General features: G+C 42.1%; 1 protein-coding gene across 1 annotated transcript in view; it reads right to left on the bottom strand.

Moving 5' to 3' along the window:
- Nucleotides 1–20,394, bottom strand: part of PGM5 (phosphoglucomutase 5) — a 174,866-nt gene that overhangs the window by 35,664 nt on the left and 118,808 nt on the right. The window contains exons 8-9 of the mRNA XM_059656830.1: nt 13,490–13,625; nt 9,483–9,666 (exon numbers count right to left, since the gene is read on the bottom strand). Of these exons, the coding sequence (XP_059512813.1) occupies nt 9,483–9,666; nt 13,490–13,625 (320 nt within the window). The remainder of the gene's footprint in view (nt 1–9,482; nt 9,667–13,489; nt 13,626–20,394) is intronic.

The following is a 20,394-nucleotide window of genomic DNA, read 5'->3' as shown; positions in this document are numbered from 1 at the left end:
AGCGAGATATGCAAATTAACTGCCAGCCAAGATGGCGGCTGGCAGCCAGGCAGCTTGAAGTTAACATGAGGCTTGCTTGTTTCAGTGATGGAGAAAACCAATGTTCCCCGCCTGCCTTGCTGGCCTCTGAGCCTGAAGTTTGAAACATTCTTACAAATATAGAAGCTAAACAAAACCCCAGAAATCTGCTTTCAGCCCACCCGGATCTCAGAGCTGGAGTTGATATAGTGTTTTGATTGTAGAACCCAAACAAACCAGATACCTGCTTTTAGCAGCAGAGGCCTCAGAGCTGGAGCCAGAGCTAAAGCTGGCCCAGAATTAAAAAAAAGAAAAGAAAAAAAGGAGCAGTTGGGAGCTTCAGTCACCTGCCAGCCTGAAAACAGCCCTCAGCCCTTCACCCAGACTGGCCAGGCACCCCAGTGGGGACCCCCACCCTGAAGGGGGTGTGACCAGCTGCAAACAGCCATCATCCCCTCACCCAGGCTGGCCAGGCACCCCAGTGGGGACTCCCACCCTGATCCAGGACACCCTTCAGGGAAAACCAGCCGGCCCCCACCTGTGCACCAGGCCTCTATCCTATATAGTAAAAGGGTAATATGCCTCCCAGCACCGGGATCAGCAGAGCTGAGAGGCCTCCCAGCACCGGGATCAGTGTGACAGGGGGCAGCGCCCAAACCCCCTGATTGCCCTGCAGCTCTGTGTGTGACAGGGGGCGGGGCCACAACCTCCCTATCCGCCCTGCTCTGTTCGTGACAGGGGAAGGCGCCCCAACCCCCTGATCAGCCCTGCTCTGTGCCTGATAGGGGGGAACTCCCCAACCCCCTGATTGCCCTGCGGCTCTGTGTGTGACAGGGTGCGGTGCCCCAACCCCCTGATCGGCCCTGCTCTGTGTGTGACAGTGTGTGGAGCCCCAACCCCCGCCCATGGGCCCTGCTCTGTGTGTGATGGGGTAGAGCCATAACCTCCCCATCAGCCCTGCCCTGAGTGTGACAGTGGTGGCACCCCAACCCCCTGATCGGCCCTGCTCTGTGGGTGATAGAGGGTGGCGCCCCAACCCCCTGATCTGCCCTGCTCTGTGCGTGACAGGGGGGAGCTCCCCAACCCCCTGATGGGCCCTGCTCTATGCGTGACAGGGTACGGAGCCCCAACCCCCCTGATGGGCCCTGCTCTGTGTGTGACAGGGGGCAGCGCCCTAACCCCTGGATTGGCCCTGCTCTGTGCATGACAGGGGGTGGCGCCACAACCTCCCCATGGACCCTACCTTGAGTGTGACAGGGGGCGGTGCCCCAACACCCCAATCGGCCCTACCCTGAGCATGACTGAGGGAGGCATCGCAACCTCCTGATCCGCCCTGCTCTGTGCATGACAGGGGGCGGCGCCCCAACTCCCCAATCGGCCCTGCTCTGAGCCTGACCAGGGGCTGCACCTAGGGATTGGGCCTGCCCTCTGCCACCCGGGAGCGGGCCTAAGCCAGCAGGTTGTTATCTCCCGAGGGGTCCCAGACTGCGAGAGGGCACAGGCCGGGCTGAGGGCCTCTAGTATATATATAAAAGCCTAATATGTAAAGTGTCCCCTCTGGAGTTCCACCAACTGGGAGTTCGATCATGCGACATGACGTGCACTGACCACTAGGGGGCAGCGCAGAATGAAGGTAGGCCCACCCACAGCCAGCACCCAGGGAAGGGAGGCCCCAGCTGGCAACCAGCAGCTACTAGGGACCCTACCCACGCATGAATTTCATGCACTGGGCCTCTAGTTTATTATAACTCCAATGAATCAGAAGCAGGGGAATAAGAACTTCCCAACTAATTAGAAACAGTATTTCCCTCTCTCTATTTTCAAATCAGCCAACAGGTCATTATAAAGCACTAAATATGTGATCCTTGGAAGACAAATAGAAATATCACAGGAAAGGTAGCTATTAGAAAAAAAATTAATCTATGGTTTTCAAGGTGTCCTACCAAGAAGAGGCCCAATTATCTTTATTTACAACTACAGTATTGTAGAATGAGCACTGAACTTAAGAATCATAATCATAGGTATTGTAATATCCCATTGAGAATGCTATTGCCTGTAAGAAATGCCAACTCTTTATCTGGAAAACTGAACAATGGTATAAGTACATTTGATTGAAGAAAAGAATGTAGTCTGATAAGATGGTTTCACCTGAGCCAGCTCCCACTCATCCTTCAGGGTACAGCTTAAATATCACCTCCCCATAGAAAACTTTCCAACGCCCTAAGTCCTGGTTATTTCCCCCCTGATATTGAACCCCCACATAAATTCTTTCTCTGTAATGCTATTCAATAAACTCTATAGCAATTACAAGTTTAATACCAGTTTGTCTTCCCTGATAGACTGTGTGCTGTTGTATCCTTAATGCCCAGGAAACTGACTAGCATACAGCAGTGTTTGGTAAATATTCATTGAATAGATTAAGACACAAATGAATCAAACTTCAACTACCTTCACCATACTGTGCTAACATAGGAAAGAAATGTGTATTTACTATAGAGATTTTTTTTCAACATCACAACTTGCAACAGAAAGAGTTTTTTAACCCAGATTTAATCACAATATACATGTAATGATAATATCTCACTCCCTAAACATTTCTGTTACTAGTATAGGAGGACTATTTGTAGGCACTAACTTTCAGATTTAACTGAAGTCTGTAGGTGGGATAATCACTATGACTAAAATTATTTTTTAAATTCTACTTCTATAGTTCAAACCATTCTCCAGCAAGTGGCATATTACAGGACAATAATAAATTGTTAATGACAGTCTCTTAGTTGGTTCACTGATTAGGATAAAAGTTGAAATTGAAGGTTGACCAGTTAGCAATCCTGGAGCCCCAGCTTCTCCAGTTGCCTTCACCTGACACCTCCAGAGATGAGGCCTCAGTAAACTTCCCTGTATCTGTTGACCAGGGGTTGGCTACACAATATTAAAGCACCACATGCCAAACTAAAATGTGATTTCAAGATTACCAATTCACTTTATTATTTTTAAATACTGAAATTAAAAACTGCAGAACCTTCCTTCATGTTAAAGTAACAACTCTACAAGCACACTGACTTTAGAATCAGTCTTCAAAGTGTGCTTTTTCTCTGAACTAGTTTCAAATGGTTCTTTTTTTTCCAGGTTGAGGACATCAAAATCTTTCCACATGGCCTGCATAACTTGAAGGAGTGTTAATAAGCTCAGAATTAGCCTGACATAATCAAATTGGATTTGGTTTTCCACATCAGCTAACTGGTATGCATTTATTTACATCAGGTTTTTAAATATCAGCTGAACTGTTACTTGCAAATGACTACAGCACTGGTAGAATGTCATGATTTTTGACCTCGTTAAATAGAAATTCAGGAGTTGGACAAGTCAAAGAGACTTGGTTGCTTCAATTTTGTCCCTGAAATGTCAAGTTTTCTCATTTGAAAGCTAATTTTCAAAGTATAGGTCATAGTTCTGTATTGATGCACCATAGAGGCTATATGATGCCATCGACGAGTGCTAGCGCCATCGTCACACTGTCCCTCACAACACCAGCTCGGAATACACCTTCTATCAGAACTGGGAGAGTCTCATAATTGTGGGGCACAGAGTGGTGATGCCAGGAGATTTAAGCTAAAAGGATGAGATGGGGAGAATGATGGTAAGAGCTAACCTGGGAATTGATAATGTTCCTTGGGCTATAGATGGTGGGAGGAAAGAGAAAGTGCCTAGCACCATGGAAAGTCTGGATGTTTGCAGAAAGAATTCATCCTGGAGGAAAGAATGAGCTACCTTTAGGCCTTAGGGCAGTGATGGCAAACCTATGACCCGCGTGTCAGAGGTGACACGCGAACTCATTTTTTTGGTTGATTTTTCTTTGTTAAATGGCATTTAAATATATAAAATAAATATAAAAAATACAAATCTTTGTTTTACTATGGTTGCAAATATCAAAAAATTTCTATATGTGACACGGCACCAGAGTTAAGTTAGGGTTTTTCAAAATGCTGACACGCAGAGCTCAAAAGGTTCGCCATCACTGCCTTAGGGAGTCATCTTATCTTCCCTCATCTTTCCCATCTCTTTACGAGGCAAAAATTGGAAACCTCTTAAATTAGTCAACAATTTGGTCAAACTGCTCCTCTACTCTCAGGTAACTGTTGGCTTATTTTCTTACTCATGTTTAAAGAAACCATTATCATTCATTCATGGTGCCTAGATTTTACCTGAAAATAAACAGCGACATATCTTCATGGGAGCAACAGAAGGACAAAGTGCAGTTGTTGAACTATGCGTCATTAACTTGGTATTTCTAGATCAGGGTCTCTCTTTGGTCCTGCTTAATGGAAGGCACACATCAACTTTTCTCTTGATGCCCAAGGTGACAAAAATGCAGACATTTGGAGGCAGCCATAGTGCATGCCGTGAGATCAGACAGGCCACAGTGAAGCCAGATAGGTCCCTGGGAATTCATGTCAGGGGTTGAGTACTTCAGGGGTTTCCTTCTTGCTCCCTGAATGACCGCCATAGGGTCTCACTGGAAAGACAGATTTTGCTGAACATTTCCACAGCAGTGGGGTGGACAGGAGATGATAGGGATTTTAATTTCGTTTTGGACGGAGAAGCTTTTCTTCTTTATCTCGAAAGATATGTGTAAAACAGCTTTTTCTCCACGGTCTGTTTCCTGACTCCAACCTCGAATCAAGAACGAAAAGGAGACTGAGCTGCCTTAAAAAGAACTTTTCCTTTCTGAAGTGAGGTAGGGGGGTAGGTGGAAGTGGAGGTAGGAAGAAGTTGGGGGAGTTGAAGGAGTGGGTCATAAGGGAAGGCAGAGAAATGTGACTTTAAGTAAATTCACAGATAACTCAGAGAAGGCAGAGGCCCTCCCAGGTCTTTACATGATCTCCTGCAAGGCTGCATGGCTTTTTCATGCTTTTCTTATCATATGTTTTATTAAACACTGAAATCTTTCTTTCCCAAGGACCTCCTTTTAACACATTGCAGACCGGTAGTTTTATTGCTAGCTTTACTTAGTGGCCAGATAAGATTCTATTGAATGAATACAAAAACGTTTTACATAAATGTTCAAGGCAGGATTTAAAATTAAATACCCATTGCATTTTGAAGTTATTTATTACATGTTATTACAAGCTAATATCTTTTTAAAGAATTCTCATGATTGGCCACAAGCCTTAGAACAGAAAACACGAGAATTCTCGTGATTCATCCGCAATGTCAAAACTTAGTTTAGCTAACCATTTATTCATGTTTATTATGTGCCAGGACTTTATCTGTATTATCTTGTGATTCTCCCAATGGCTGTATGAGGTAACCACAATCACTATTCTTTTCACAGATGAGGACAGGAAGGCACAGGGAGGTTGAATGACATATCTAAGATCATCCAGCAGGGAGGAGGCAGAGCTAAGATTCAAACCCAAGACTTTGTGACTTCAAGCCTGTACATTTAAACACCACTCACATTTTTTCTGCAAACTGATATTCAGGCAAGTGAAGAATTCTGCAAAGCGGGAAGGAACTTATATTTCTCAAGCATCAAATGGGTACTAGCTACTGTGTCTGGGGACTTTGCCCTCAAACGTTCTTCATAACCCTCTATGGTAATTATTACTACTATCACCCACCCCCACCACCAGGTTGAGGTTCAGAGAAGTTAAGTAACATGCCCAAAGTCACAAATCTAGGCAGTGGCAAAGCTAGACTTTAAATCTGCGTCTATCTGACTCCAACACAATAGCACTCTGGAGAGACCACAGCCATCTGCCTCTTTCAGCAAATGGAGATGTTCATGCATATGTTAACATCCTTTGGGTTTCGTTAGGTGAGGCATACTTCTGTTTCTTTTTGTGAAGATTAAATCTCTTTCTATCTTAATTTTAAAATAATCCATAATATACTAAGTTATTTGAAAGTTAGAGTATTTTATATTAAAAAAGAGAGATAATAACAAGGGCTGGAGAATGTGTGCAGAAATTGGGATCTTACATACTGCTGGTGAAAATGTAAAATGGTGCAATTGCTCTGAAGACCATATGGCAGTTTCTTTAAAGATTAAACAAAGAGTTACCATTTGACCAGTTATTCCACTTGTAGATGTATATCCAAGAGAACTGAAAAACTCTGCACAAAAACTTTATATGAATATTCACACAGCATTATTCATAACTAGAGGCCTGGTGCAAAGGGGGTTCCTCAGCCCAGCCTGCACCCTCTCACAGTCCAGGAACACTCAGGGGATGCCCAACTGACAGCTTAGGCCTGCTCTCCCCGGGCCTAAGCTGGCAGTCGGACATCCTTAGAGCTGCCGTGGAGACGGGAGAGGCTCCAGCCGCCACCACTGCACTTACCAGCCGTGAGCCTGGCTCAGGGCTTCCAGCTGAGCGGCGCTCCCCCTGTGGGAGCGCACTGACCACTAGGGGGCAGCTCCTACATTGAGCATCTGCCCCCTGGTGGTCAGTGCACGTCATAGCAACTGGTTGTTCCAGTTCAGTTGATTTGCATATTAGCCTTTTATTATATAGGCTAGGCCCAAAGAGTAAACAATCCAAACATCTATCAACTGATGAGTAAATAAACAAAATGTGGTATAGCTACTCAAGGAAATATTACTTGGTAATAAACAGGAATGAAGTATTGATATTTAGTGCAATGTGAATATATAGGTATATATATATGGATCCTGAAAACATTATGCTGAGACAAAATAGCCAGTCACAAAGGAGCACATATTGTATGATTCCATTTATGGGAAATGTGTAGAACAGGAAAATCCATAGAGACAGAAAGTAGATTTCTTTCTGAAGTGATGAAAATGTTCTAAAATTGATGGCAGTGAATATACTCTATAAATATACCACAAACCATTGAACCGTACACTTTAAATGGATGAATTATATGGTAGGTGAATTATATCTCAATAAAGCTGTTATATACTTGTATTTTAAAAATTGCACCATGAAAAAAAAACCACTAATATTATGCACTGGGTAGTCTCTCAAGAAATACCTATTGAATAAATGCACCAACGTACCTTATGACTATATTAAAATAATGCTAGTTTGTTTAAATTCAAATATATCTTTTAGGAGTAGTTTATTTTGCAACAGTGGTGCATAAAGTGTTCCCTAGACTCAACTGTCCCTGGAATTAAATGTTGACAATTACTGCCATCCCAAGAATGCTGAGATGTGGGCCTCCACTGTGGAAGTTTAGCAACAACCGCACAATACAGGAATCCCCCTCTAAACCAATGGGGCCAATTGTGGTCAAAGAACCACCTGTGACTTACTGACCACGGGACACCACTGAGTGTTAGTGGCCTCTCATAACCCTTACTGGGCCAAATCCGGATCTGTGGAGAAGCTCCAGTGTGACTCAGGGCCACTAGCTAATGAAGATGTCACATGGATCCTGGAATCTGGAAAGATGAACCTTCCTTCTGTCTCAGAGCAGCTCCCGAGAGCAGGTTCTGGTAGCACTTATCTATTTATGGCCACATCTGAGCTCAGATGAAAGAGTGTGGAAAGAAAAAATATCAATAAATTCCAGAGTGAAAATGGAAACCAGTATTCAGGGTTAGAGGGGAGGGGATATGGAATAAATAAATGTCCAAATTTGAGACTTCACTGAGCAATTAGCCTGATGTGAACAATTAAAGAAAAGCCAGGGGAAAAGTATCCAAATGCTAAGTGCACTGAAGAAGAAAATGGTAGAGTATTAGTGGATTTAAGAGCAAAACAAATGAGCTCAACAGACAAGCTTTATATGAGCAGATAAAATCCAGAACCAGCATTGACTAGATGATCCCTTCAAGGGATGGTGTGCAAGCCTTCCTCAGGGGTGAATGGAAACCATCCAAAGATACTTTAGAAAGCATGTAGTTTACAACTCTTAAATTTTACAGTAACAACAAAATGAGCCCTGGCTTTGAGAAAAAAAAGCCCCAAGGTCCTTATGTAAAATTCAAGTGGGAATGTGGTACAAAACTGGAAAGGACTTATCCAAAGCATAGAGGCTCCAAGACGCCATGTGCTGAGCTCCTGGCTGCACATTTCCAGGGAATCACTGGTATTATTTTGGAGAGAATTCAAACCAGTCAAGAAAGCATCCTGGAGTGAAACAAAACATAGCTACAAAAAATGTACTGTGTACTCCCTATGTCAAGGATAGCTATGAGCTTTTGCATAGTTTATTTCATTCCATTTCTAAAACAATTCTGAGCCAGATATTTTATAGATTAGGAAGAAACTGCGGCTCAAAAAAATCGAACAACTTTGCCAAAGTCAGACACTAGTAACTGGCAGGGGTAGAATTCAATTCTGGGTCTTTAAACTTCGTAACCACCATTTTCTTCACTACCTTAGACCTTTCCAAAGTAAGACTGTAATCTTTTTGTCTGGCTATAAGAGGCCTTCTAAGGATGAAAGATTGACATTTTGATAGAGATGAAAAATTACCATAAAACGAAGCAGACCAGAGAGAGAATACCAAGAGAGTAACAGGATGACATTGAATTTTGGAACATTTGCAAGTCAGGATAACCTAGAGGAACAAATACGAATGAAATATTGGCCAAAATAAAAATAGCATTATTACTTTAATATTACTATATTTAAAATAGTATTAATACTTAAATATTATATTTAGTCCCCAAAACTTTACAGCTTCTGATTTATTTTGTCATCTATACTTGATGAAGAATGTATAAGAAGATAAGAATTTGGGGATTTTAGAGTGGAACTTCTCTTAATGTTACTCAGAGTATCTTATTTAGACTGTAAATGTTAAAATTTACTGAAAGCAGTCAGTATTTGCCACAAACAATAAACAAACAAAACTGAGAAGAAAATAATTGTAATAGCTTTCAACTTTTTTTACACAATTCACAAAGATGAGACCATAACAGAAGTTGTGCTTAATTCCACCACTTATCTATGGTGATAATAATTCTCAACCATCAATAATTCTCAACCATAAATCTCTCTTTGGGGTTTGGTGTGGCAAATTTTCTAACTGTTTCTTCCCCTACCAGGAGTAACAAACCCATCTGGCTAAGCTCCTCTCATTCCTCAATGATAAAAGATCATTCCCAAGGAAAAGGATCTTTTGCTCCTGGAAACTTAACTGAACCCCATCACCAGTAATGGCCACCACATAGAGAGCCTGCAGGTATAAACATTTCAGAAAGAAGTGTTGGGTCTATTACCTGTTTGAGATATTGGCCCATTAGTTGCCAAGTAGAAAGAATACCAGACAGAAATTCAGGGCCCCATGCTCTAAACTGCCCTTTGCCACTCACTAGGTAGGTAGCCTTCACCAAGGGCTTTTCCCTCTCCTGGCTACAGGGCTCTCATCTATAAAATGAAGGGCTCAGAGTACATCATCCCTAAACACTAGGACATTTTGGCATCTGGCTCTGCCTGATATTTTGATGATTTTTGTTTTGATGATTTCTTAGCAAGTACCTGTTTCTTGGTCACAGTGCCATCCACAGGGTCCACATACTCAAAGCTGTCTGTCTTTGCCACACTGTAGACATGGCTCCCCACGGCAAACTGCTGGCCAATGAAGGACTTGTCTGTGACCAGGGCCTCCAAGTCCCTCATGATGTAATATGTCGCTTTGGGCTCTAGCCCCTCATAGTCAAACCTGGTGAGGGAGGGCAGGACACAGGATGAATACAAATTTAATTCGAGAACGAGCAATTAAGTGAACCTCTTATGGTCATCTCATGATTGGTTTTATTTTCAAGGAAAAACCACACAGAAAAGTACCTCCAAACTAATCTCCCCTCTTCCACCTGGCTCTTATAATCCATTCTCCACACAGCAGTCAGAGTGGTGGTGTAAAAATCGTCATGTCACTCCATTCCTTTTAAATTCCTCCAAAAGTGCCCATCACATTGAGAACAAGACTCAAAACCCTAGCCATAGTCTATAAGGGAATGTGACCCTGCCCACCTCCTGACTGTGACTTTGTCCCACTTTCTCCCTCTTCTTTATGCTGTAGCCACACTGGCCTTCTCTCCATTCTCAGAGACACTGCACTCTTCGCCTTTGCTCTTGCTGTCTGTTCCCTCTACTTAGTATATTCTTCCCCCAGCTACTCAAATTACCTAGTATTCTCTCCTTCAGTTTTCAAACTTAGTGTCACCTCCAGAAAGTAACCTTCTCTGAAGGTCCATCTGAGATAGCTTCCCTCTATATGCCCCTCTCTCTCATCACCCTTTCACTTTTCTTTAGTAGTTATCCCAATTTGTATTTACCTTGATTGTTTGTTTATTATTTCTTGTCTGTCCTTGCCCACAAAAGCTATAAGCTCCTGGAGGGCAGAGTCCTTACCTGTTTTGCTCTCGGCTGCTTCTGATAAGTAGTAAGTGCTTTGTGAGTAGTGGAATAAAAGATGGGAGGAAGAGGAGGAAGGAAGGAGAGAGATGAATCAAGGGAGGTAAAGAGAGAAAGAGGGAGTTCAACATACCATAAAAGTCTCCTAGAAACTTGGAAGAAATATCACTATTTTTCCATTAAAAAAAGAAAAGAAAAAAGTCCTCTTAGCCAAAAGTACTCATTCATCAATCAATCAAATGTAACAATGGGGCTGAAACATGATTAGGCAAAAAAATGTCTAAAAATAACACCAACCTCATTTCTTGTTATGAGGGTTAAATATGATAATGGATACCAAGTAGTTGGCACAGTGCCAGACACCAGTGCTTAAACTGCTAATTACTTTTATTCTTAGTCACTACCATATAGAAACTGTAAAGTCTTTCTCAATGTCTGATGGCACAACCAGAATGTTCTGTTTAAGAAGCAAGCCCTTTTGATGGGCAGCTATGCTCAAGTGGTGGTATTGGGACCTCATATTTGGGCTCCCTGTAACACAGGGGAAAATGTGAATTCTCAGAGTGAAATGAAACAAGGAATATCTGAATGGTTGTTTCTACTTTTTTCTACCCAATACTTTTAAGTAAAGATCAGGGTAGTAGCCAAAATTCAGAACATGAAATGATACCATGTCTAACAATGGGTCCCCTGAACCTATAACCATATCTTTTTTTCTCTCCTTCCTAACACAAGGTGTGCCCTCCCCAACCTCAGAAACAAAAAAATATGGAACTCAGAACATTCTTTCTCATCATTGCATGCATTCTGAGCCTAGATTTTCTTAAAGGTAGTCTTTTGGGGAAGGTAAAAGACTAAGCAGAAAGGGGTGGGATGATGGACCAAGTCTACAGTGGTCGGCAAACTGCGGCTCGCGATCCACATGCGGCTCTGTGGCCCCTTGAGTGTGGCTCTTCCACAAAATACCGACTTCTGCGCATGGGCCACGAAGTTTCAATCACACTGTACATGCGAGCCCGCACGTGGTATTTTGTGGCAGAGCCACACTCAAGGGACCACAGAGCCTCATGTGGATCGCGAGCCGCAGTTTGCCAACCACTGGGCTAAGAGAATCTCTTAGGAGATAAAGAGGCATTGAAAGTGATTCAGAAATTGAGAAAATCCACTAACATTGTAACAGATCAAGTCAGTCTATGGCTGAAGTTATCAGACCAGCCAGCCCAAATGCTCATCGTCATACACAAGCAAGTCCTTCCCCTCTGACTACAACCCCCACTGACTACCCCATCACTAACACATATTCAAGGGAAGAAACTTTTAAATGAAGAACTGCTGGGGTCAATTCACATAAGGAAAATAATTTGGGTTCTCTGATACAACTTCAGACTCAGTATTAATGAAACCAAAATTGTTTGACTATCTCCTCCCCACTAAGAAAACAGGCTAGAAACCATCTTATTTCACAAGTACCTTTCAATCTGGATTAGCTGGAGGCTGAAGGAAATGTTCACCTTTCATTCTACCTTTCCTCCCTCTGTCTTTATCTCTATGATCTTTTGGACAGAACCTAAAACATAAAACAGTGTCCAACAAGAATTCAAATCTCCATTGCTTTATATTCTCTAATATGGTATTGGTTATGAAAAAGGTAATTATCACGTAAGCTCTTGGCCACAAAAACGTGAACTATATTATATACACTTATCATAACACCATGTCTTCAAAACACTGGCAAAAAAACTAGATAATCATTCCACAAATTATGAGAAACACATCCCTCTCTCACAGCAATCTCACTAAGCCAGAGGTTAGCAATCATGATATATTTTATCAGGTTGGACTTTTAAAAAACAGCTTTATTCAATTGAAGGATTTGCTGTGCCAATTAGCTCCTTAGTAGGCCAAGAAAAAGTCCATAAGAAGCAGGGTTTTGGGGCACTTGTTAGAAATACTAGGGGGTAAAACAAGTTCCCACCTGTCTTGAGAGTCCTTATTTTACGACACAATGAATAATTTGAGATGGTTTGCAGATTCTTACATCCTTACCCTTCTTGACTAAACAGGAACCAAAAATATTATGGCATTGTCTACATTTGTCAGAGCAGCGTAGTTTCTTTCACTTTAATGAGTGCAATCACAGCCTTCCTTATTCTCTGATATTTATCTAAGTAAATGACCTCTTAAAGAGAAGAAACAATCACCTTATAAGGGAAGTCTAAAGCTTTCTTTCTGTCCCTCAAGCTCTTGAAACACAATCAAACATCCAAAGGAATTAACTATTCATAAGCAAAGCAAATGAGCCACAGTCTGTTTTTAATACAGAGAGCCTGTGAGACTACCCAAGAATTCCCTTGCTCCATCCCCATGTTCTTTCCTAACACCCTTTCCTACCAGTTTCCTCTGAACCATGGCTGAGTACTAGGGACACACATTTAGCAGGCAACCACACAGCGAGAAGACTGTCCCCTCACTTACTTCAACAACAGAAAAGTGGTAGAGACCCCCAACCCAAAGCTTTTAGCCACTGACCTTTTCCCTTCCTCCATACCAGGGTAGTATTTCCCTTTTCTGTGCCTCCTTTTATGGGGATCAAACTTTAGCAAAATCTAGGACTTCCGAATCATGTGGCTCCTACAGAGGGCGCCACTCAGGCATCTCAGACATGGTGTGGACCATTAGTGGGAGACAAGACAAAGGTAGGGAGAGGATTACAAAAGCACCCTGCCCCGTCACGGCTTCTGTCTGCCTGCCCCCCGCCCCCTTTCTTGATAATTATGGGTGGAGAGCCAACAAGAAAAGCCCTTGGTTTGACTGTACAACTTATGAGTACCAAACAACTTTCTAAGGCTCTGCAGTTCAGATTCCCTCTCGAGATGACTGCCCACCTTATAGGCACTGATGGAAAGATTACAGAGGGATGGCACTGGGAGAGAGGAAATCTGAACCCTCCAGTTTGGGAGTCCTTGACTCCACCCCAACCACCTCTCAGGGGTTATCCAGCTTTATCCTCTGTGTTCCTCAGATCTTCCTCAAAGATGCCTCCTTCTTAAGGTCCTAGGCCACCAGTTTTAGAAACCTTCTCTAAGAGTAGTTCCCAGTGTCCACACAGAGACCTTTACCCTTCTCACCTGCAATAGTAGTGGCGGCCAAATTTGGCCCAGTGATCTCGAACAATTTCCTCTACACTCTGCTTCCGGGCAGCGATAATGGAGAGCCAGACCAAGACAGCCCACAGGCCATCTTTCTCCCGGAGGTGATCGGAGCCTAGGGGAGAAAGAAATATTCTGCTGAGGATTGTTCCTGGAGTAAAGTAAAAGCTAAACGAACCAGGAAGACCAGTTAGCAATTGTTACATTCAAATGGCCGGATATATTTATTCATTGTGTTAAATACATGCTCCATAATATACTACATTTCAAAAAACATGTAACTGAAATTCAAATAACATACACTAATATTTTAAAAATCCTATGGATTGTTGAAAGGAGCCAAGTTGACAGCACACTTGTCCAATGGTATTATTCATTCAGTAATTATTTGGTGATTTTTACACTATACTAAGCATTGGTGCAGGCACTAAGGACACAGAAGTGACACTCATGAAGCTGGAGACAGGTAACAAAGGAGAGTAGGCAGATTAAAGATTTGATCTCACTAAGATCAAATATAACAAGATAACAAGATGCATCAAATAAGGGCAAGGGCTCAGAAAAAAATGAACTGGGTGATGATGTCAGAGTGTGACTGCAGCAAAGACTGCTTTAACTATAATGTAGTTTACCTAGAGTAGGGTATAATGGCACCCCGCCCCCCCCCCCCCCCAAAGATATGTCCACCCAGAACCTTTAGATGTGACCTTATTTGGAGAAATAGTCTGGCATATATATTAAGCATCTTGAGATGAGATCATCCTGAATTATCCAGGTGGGCCCTAAATCCAATAACAAGTATTCTTAGAAGAGGAGTCACAGAGAGAGGCAAAAATGGGAGTTATGCTGCCACAAGCTAAAGAATGCATGAAGCTACCAGAAATTAAAAGAGGCAGGGAAAGGTTTCCCCCCTAGAGCCTTCAGAGGCAGCATGGCCCTACCAAAACCTCAATGTTGGACTTCTGGCCTCCAGAACTATGAGAGAATAATACATTTCTATTGTTTTAAGCCACCCAGTTTGTGGTCATTGTTATTGGAGCCTTAGGAAACCAGTACAGGTAGTCAGGGTCAGCCCCCTGAGGTGATGACCTCTGAGCTTAACACCTGAGATGAATGAGTCAGCCAAGTCAAGATCTCAGTTCAAAGCATTCCAGGCGGAGGCACAGCAACCATAGTCCTTGAGGCAGGAATAAACTGGGAAGCTTAATCCTACAGCTATTTATATAGAAAGAGATGCAGTTCATATTGTGGTATTTACATGAATGAAGAGTACAATCTGAACAGGTAGCTTCCTGTACAGAAAGAATCCAGAAAAATATGTCATAGGCCAATTATAAGCTCTCTCTGATGTGAATAAAGCCCTGAATACAAAGGAAGACGTTACAGTATGAGAAACGTGGGAAGACTTTGGAATAAGGATTTTAAACCAAACTCTGCTACTTCCCAGGTGTGAGAAGTTCTTGCAAAGATGTTCATCTTTCTGAGCCCCAACTTCTCATCTGTAAAATGGAGACACCAATCTTTCAGGGTCGTCTTATCAATTTAATTAGGTTCAGAGGGCAGGCTCTCAAGTCAAATTGTTCATATTCAAATTCTGGCTCAGCTATTTACCTTTGTGTGCCATTCTGTCATCATCTGCAACATAGTAATGACCCCCACCCCCTGGGGTTACTGTCAGAATGAAGCGACTAAATGTGCCTAGGTACTTAGAAGAGTGACTGGGATGTCACAAGTGGTTGCTGTTGATTTTGTTGCTGACAATTGACTTAAAGCACTGACATTGTGCTGACTCCTCAATACACACTTCGAGGCAAACTGTTCTCAATTATTCATATAACTTTTTCCTCTGTCTCTGGCAATGGCAATATCGTAAGAAGGGAACGGGACCAGGGAGTGGACCATTTCTTCTTGCAATAGAGCAACTACAGCAGACAACAGCACTCTTGGGTTTAAGGGCTATGAAGCATATAGAGAAAATAAAAAAGGGAGGCCTGGTGTTACAGAGCCATTTAAACCTGGAAAATGCTGCAACAATGCCTTAGTTAAGTTAAACATCTTTGACAATTTCTTAGTGAAGCTTTGCCCTTCCTGCTACAATTAGTGTTAAAAAGTAAATGTTTTTCCTCAAAAAGAAAAACATATAACCTTGAGAGGGCAGTGAAGATATTTAAAGGAAAAGGAATGTCTTTAGTTCTACACACTGATCAGTGGTCTGCTGACAACACTTCTACACGGCTGGTGGCAGCTGCCTGTATACTGAGACGACCCTGGGATTTAATCATCACACCATGGAGTAACTATAGTCTCATTCAGCAAATTCTTTACGCTGCTACAAAAATGGAAGGAGACTGAAGGTGCTGGGCTAGCTCCAAGGCCAAGTGCCCCCCCCCTGCCCCCCCCCCAAAAAAAGTCTAGAAAACCTTGCCCAGTGGAATAATTTTAAAACCTTTTGTCCTTTTATAGCTAAAAAATCCTTTTATTTACTGGCAAGAGAAAAATACCCTTTTGTTCTAAAACATGGGCTTTGCATACTTTGCATGTCCAGAGGGATTACATTACCTGGAGATACAGCCATTAGATGCTATTAACTGTGAGATAAAGTGTCATAATTTAGTGGTGAAGAGACATAAAGTTCTTTTAGCAGGATTTACAAAATCTCTACACCTCAACCATTTGTTTCCCACTGAAAAGTGGATTGTGAGTTGGATGGGATATACTTGCCTACAAGTTATACATTTGCCAAGATTCCTAAGGGGCCAGTGATCAGGTAAAATTAACTGTGCTCTTTACAGCTTTTTGATGTGGGGATAGAGACACTGATGATGGTGCAATTACACAGATGTTTCCACTGGATTCTCTCAGTGTGCTTTGGAGGGGATATACAACAAACCATTAATAAGAGTTATCTCTGAAGTGGTAGATGTTTTCCTTCTCCTTCTTTTGCTAATACCATATTCACATTTTAAAACATTACTTCCATTTATGGTATCTTACAGAGTTAGTGGGTTATTAAAGGGATCAATACTACTTATGAACAGGTGATGAACTCTGAACCTACTGATCCCATTTCTTAGTTTAACTAATATACCTTTGTAGAGCACAGAGGCTGAATATGACCCCCTCCCCCTCCTTGTGGGTCTCACAGGTCTTAGGATTAGGATCAAGGATATCCTGTAAGGCTTCAGTATCACATGGGATGTGAGGACTGGAAGGAAGGAAGTCCACAGCTAAGCTGTCAATGTTGACTTTGGGGAAAGATGGGCTTGGAGGACGGGCCCTGTTTATCTCACAGAAAAACCCTAGTAGTAAGAACAAAGCTTCAGATTCACATCAAAAGCCCCCACAGCCATGTGGAAAGGGGATTCACCCAGCCTGAATTTCACTCCTTTTTTACCAGGCAAAATTCTAACATTCTGTGAACAGTTAAAGAGTTCTTTGAGGCCCTGGCTAGGTAGCTCAATTGGTGAGAGTGTCATCCCAGTATGCCAAGGTTGTGGGTTCGATCTCCAGTCATGGCACATACAAGAAGTAACCAATGAACGCTTAAATAATGGAACAACAGAAATAATGCATAAATAATGAAATTGATGTTTCTCTGTTATGTCTTTCTCTCTCTCTAAAATCCTTCAATAAATAAAAAAGAGCTATTTGGGGGGAAATAAGGTATTTCTTTACTTCCTCACTTCATATGTTCATATCTGCTTTGTTTTTAAAACATGAGATCCCAGAAAAAATTATTCTACCGTAGCATTTATACACATTATTGCCAGTACAATTTTTAATAGACTATTTTTTGAGCAGTTTTAGCTCCACAGCAAAACTGAACAAAAAGTACAGGGAGTTAGCATATACTTCCTATCCCCACACAAACACTACCACCCCTACTATCAACATCCCCCAATTGAGTGGGACATCTGTTATAGCTGATGAACCTACCCTGACACATCATTATCACCAAAGTCCACAATTTACATTACAGTTCACTCTTGGTGTTGGACATCCTCTGGGTTTTAACAAATGTATAATAACATGTATCCATCATTAGGGTATACAGAATAGTTTTACTGCCCTAAAAATCTTCTGTGTCTGGCTTATTCATCCTTCCCTCCTTGCTAGCCCCTGGCAACCACTAATCTTTCTATCATTCTTCCTCGTTTGGCTTTTTCCAGATATTCATGTAGTTGGACTCAAAGTATGGAGCCTTTCAGTTTGACAGCTTTCACTTAGTCATATGCATTAAAGTTCCTCCATGAATTTCAAGGTTTCATAGCTCATTTTTTTATTATTACTTTTTAAATGGTAACTCCCTATTTTATTTATTTTATTTTTGTGGGTTTTTTTGTTAATTCTCACCTGAGGATATTTTTTCCATTGATTTTTAGAGAGAGTGGAAGGGAAGGATGGAGAGATAGGAAAAGAAAGAGAGAAACATCAATGTGAGAGAGACAGATCCATTAGTTGCCTCCCCTCGGCATGTGCCCCAAGTGGGGCCAGGATCAAACTTGCAACCCAGGTTCATGCCCTTGACTGGGAATAGAACCTGTGACCCTTCAGTTCGCAGGTCAACCCTCTAACTACTGAGTCACACTGGCCAGGGCTCATTTCTTTTTAGCACTGAATAACATCTGTACAATTTTTGAAGCTTGCTTCCTCTGGATACCTGGCTGGTAGTGCAGCCAGAGCTTGCCCCTTGGTTGAGGACACTGAAAGGAGCTTTTACCTAGACTCCCAAAGCCTCTAAGTACCACTCACACTCACCTGGACAGAGGCCAGCCCAGCCTGAAGCTCACTCAGACTTACTCTGAACAGCCCAGAGAAGCAGTCCCCACCCAGATACCAGAAGGAGGGTGCTCAGCTCTTTCCTGACTCCAGCAAATTGGTACAAAAGAGAGGGTCTATTTTTTTCTCATCAGACACAACCCCTGTTCCCTCTCCACCCAAATTAAGCTTTGAATTTTCTCAAGCTTTATAGCCATTATTACTTTGAGCGAGGTAGTATACCAGTAAGTACGGTGACCTCACAAAAGAAAAGGGGGGAAATAAAAACAGTACTCAATCATCCGTTTGCATTTTCTTCAACTGGAAATCCCAGCATGGGCCAATCAACTCAAATAAACATCACACATGTTACTAACCCATTAAGTCATCTCAGCAGACACTCAGGTCAGGACAGTTTGGATCTGCCAGTTAGGAAAATACAAATCATTTTGCACTTGCTGTCGACTCCAAGCTGGAACATAGGTTAGTGGTTCTCAACTAGGCTGCATTAGAATCACCTAAAGACCTTATTAAAAGATACCAATTCTCAGAATTTTTGGCAATGAACCCCAGGCAGCTGTATTTGTTTAATTTCCTTGAGTGAGTCTCACGGGCAGTCAGGGTTGAAAGCCACTGCTTTACATGAAGAAAATTCACAATGTTCCCAATTCAGTGCAGATAGCTTAGGGGTAGTGAATTAGACCTCTTCCTCTTTTTGTTTAAATTTAGTGTTGAGGAAAAGTAGCCACTGGTCTCTAGTTCAATAGATGCCACTGGCCTTGCCCAGGTGGGTAGCTCTTGATGGAGTCAGGTTCAGTATCGTGCCTGTCCTTTTCATCTAGAAAACTTGTGAGGGTTTTGTCAATTTGGGGGTGGCCAACTCATCCTGGTCTGCCTGTAACTTTTCTAGTTTTAGCACTAAACATCCCACATCCCAGGAAACCTCTCAGTCCCAAGCAAGCCAGGATCGTTGGCTACTCACTCACTCCCTCCCTCCCTCAAAGAGGTTCCTGGTGGTGTTTAGGACATGTGCACATTCAGCACAAACCTTAGCACACACATTTCCTGGAGCCAGATATGACAGGAAATACATATACAAAACTTGCTCCTGAAGCAGAATTGCAAAGTGAGATAAATTCCATTCTTAGAAGAGTAATAGTAAAGCACCAGGCACTGAACTTAATATGTTAAACATCTATTATCTAATTTTCACAATGATAGCTCTTCTTTACAGATAAAAGATTGAGGTTGGGGCACTTGTGTGAGGTTACATGGTGACTAAATGGTGGAAAGAAGACTGAAGCCTGGGCAGTTTGGCTCAGACATCTATGACTTTCCCACTACTAGAATAGCCGGGTAAGGACCACGGGCCTGAGATGCAATAAAGCAGAAAGCCCTTCTGAAGATTCAGGCAGTAAATGTGCATTTCTTCCATCTCACACTAAACAAGCTGGAAAGTTGCCAAATTTCCCTTTACTTCTCTCATATCAATTTACCCTTCTCATGTGCAAATCAAGGTTTCATTAATTTGAAGTGAAATTCATCCCATCCTCTTTTTATCTACTCAAGACAAGGATGTTTTTTTAAAAAGAGCAGTTATAAGGGGAAAGTTGGGAGACACATCTTGCAAGTGAATCTGAGATTGGAGAACATGCTAAAGAATTGTAACAGGTTCCCCCCCCCCCCCCCATGTCTCAAACCTCTTAAGTTCAGGTTTTAAAATCTGGCCAAAAAGCAAGACTCAGGGAAAAGTCATTTTTCCATACATAAAAATAATTTTTTTAAATAAGTGCACTAATATTTTCACCCATTGGAGAACAAAGTGATGCTGCTTAAAAGCAGGTCAGAGCCAGTTGTCAGCTCAGAAAGGTTGTACTGCTTGCTAAAAAAGGCAGTAACTGACAGATGCAGCTAGTCCTGTGCTGTGAGCAATATAGCTCCCAATAATAAGACTGTGTAACAATAAATCTGATGGTACCCATAAGGATGTTGATGATGATGACAATAATAATAATAATGCTTGACACAAATATGCTACAGGATTTTTGGCTAATATCCTGACTACAGCAACACCCTGTAAGCTCCCTGAGGGAAGAGCTAAGTCTCTTTTAAGTTTGCTTTAAAAA

The sequence above is a fragment of the Myotis daubentonii genome, chromosome 11 (genome assembly GCF_963259705.1).
Source record: "Myotis daubentonii chromosome 11, mMyoDau2.1, whole genome shotgun sequence".
Taxonomy (NCBI): Eukaryota; Metazoa; Chordata; class Mammalia; order Chiroptera; family Vespertilionidae; genus Myotis; species Myotis daubentonii.
The sequence above is the reverse complement of the archived record's forward strand: the minus strand, read 5'-3'. Positions and strand labels throughout refer to the sequence as shown.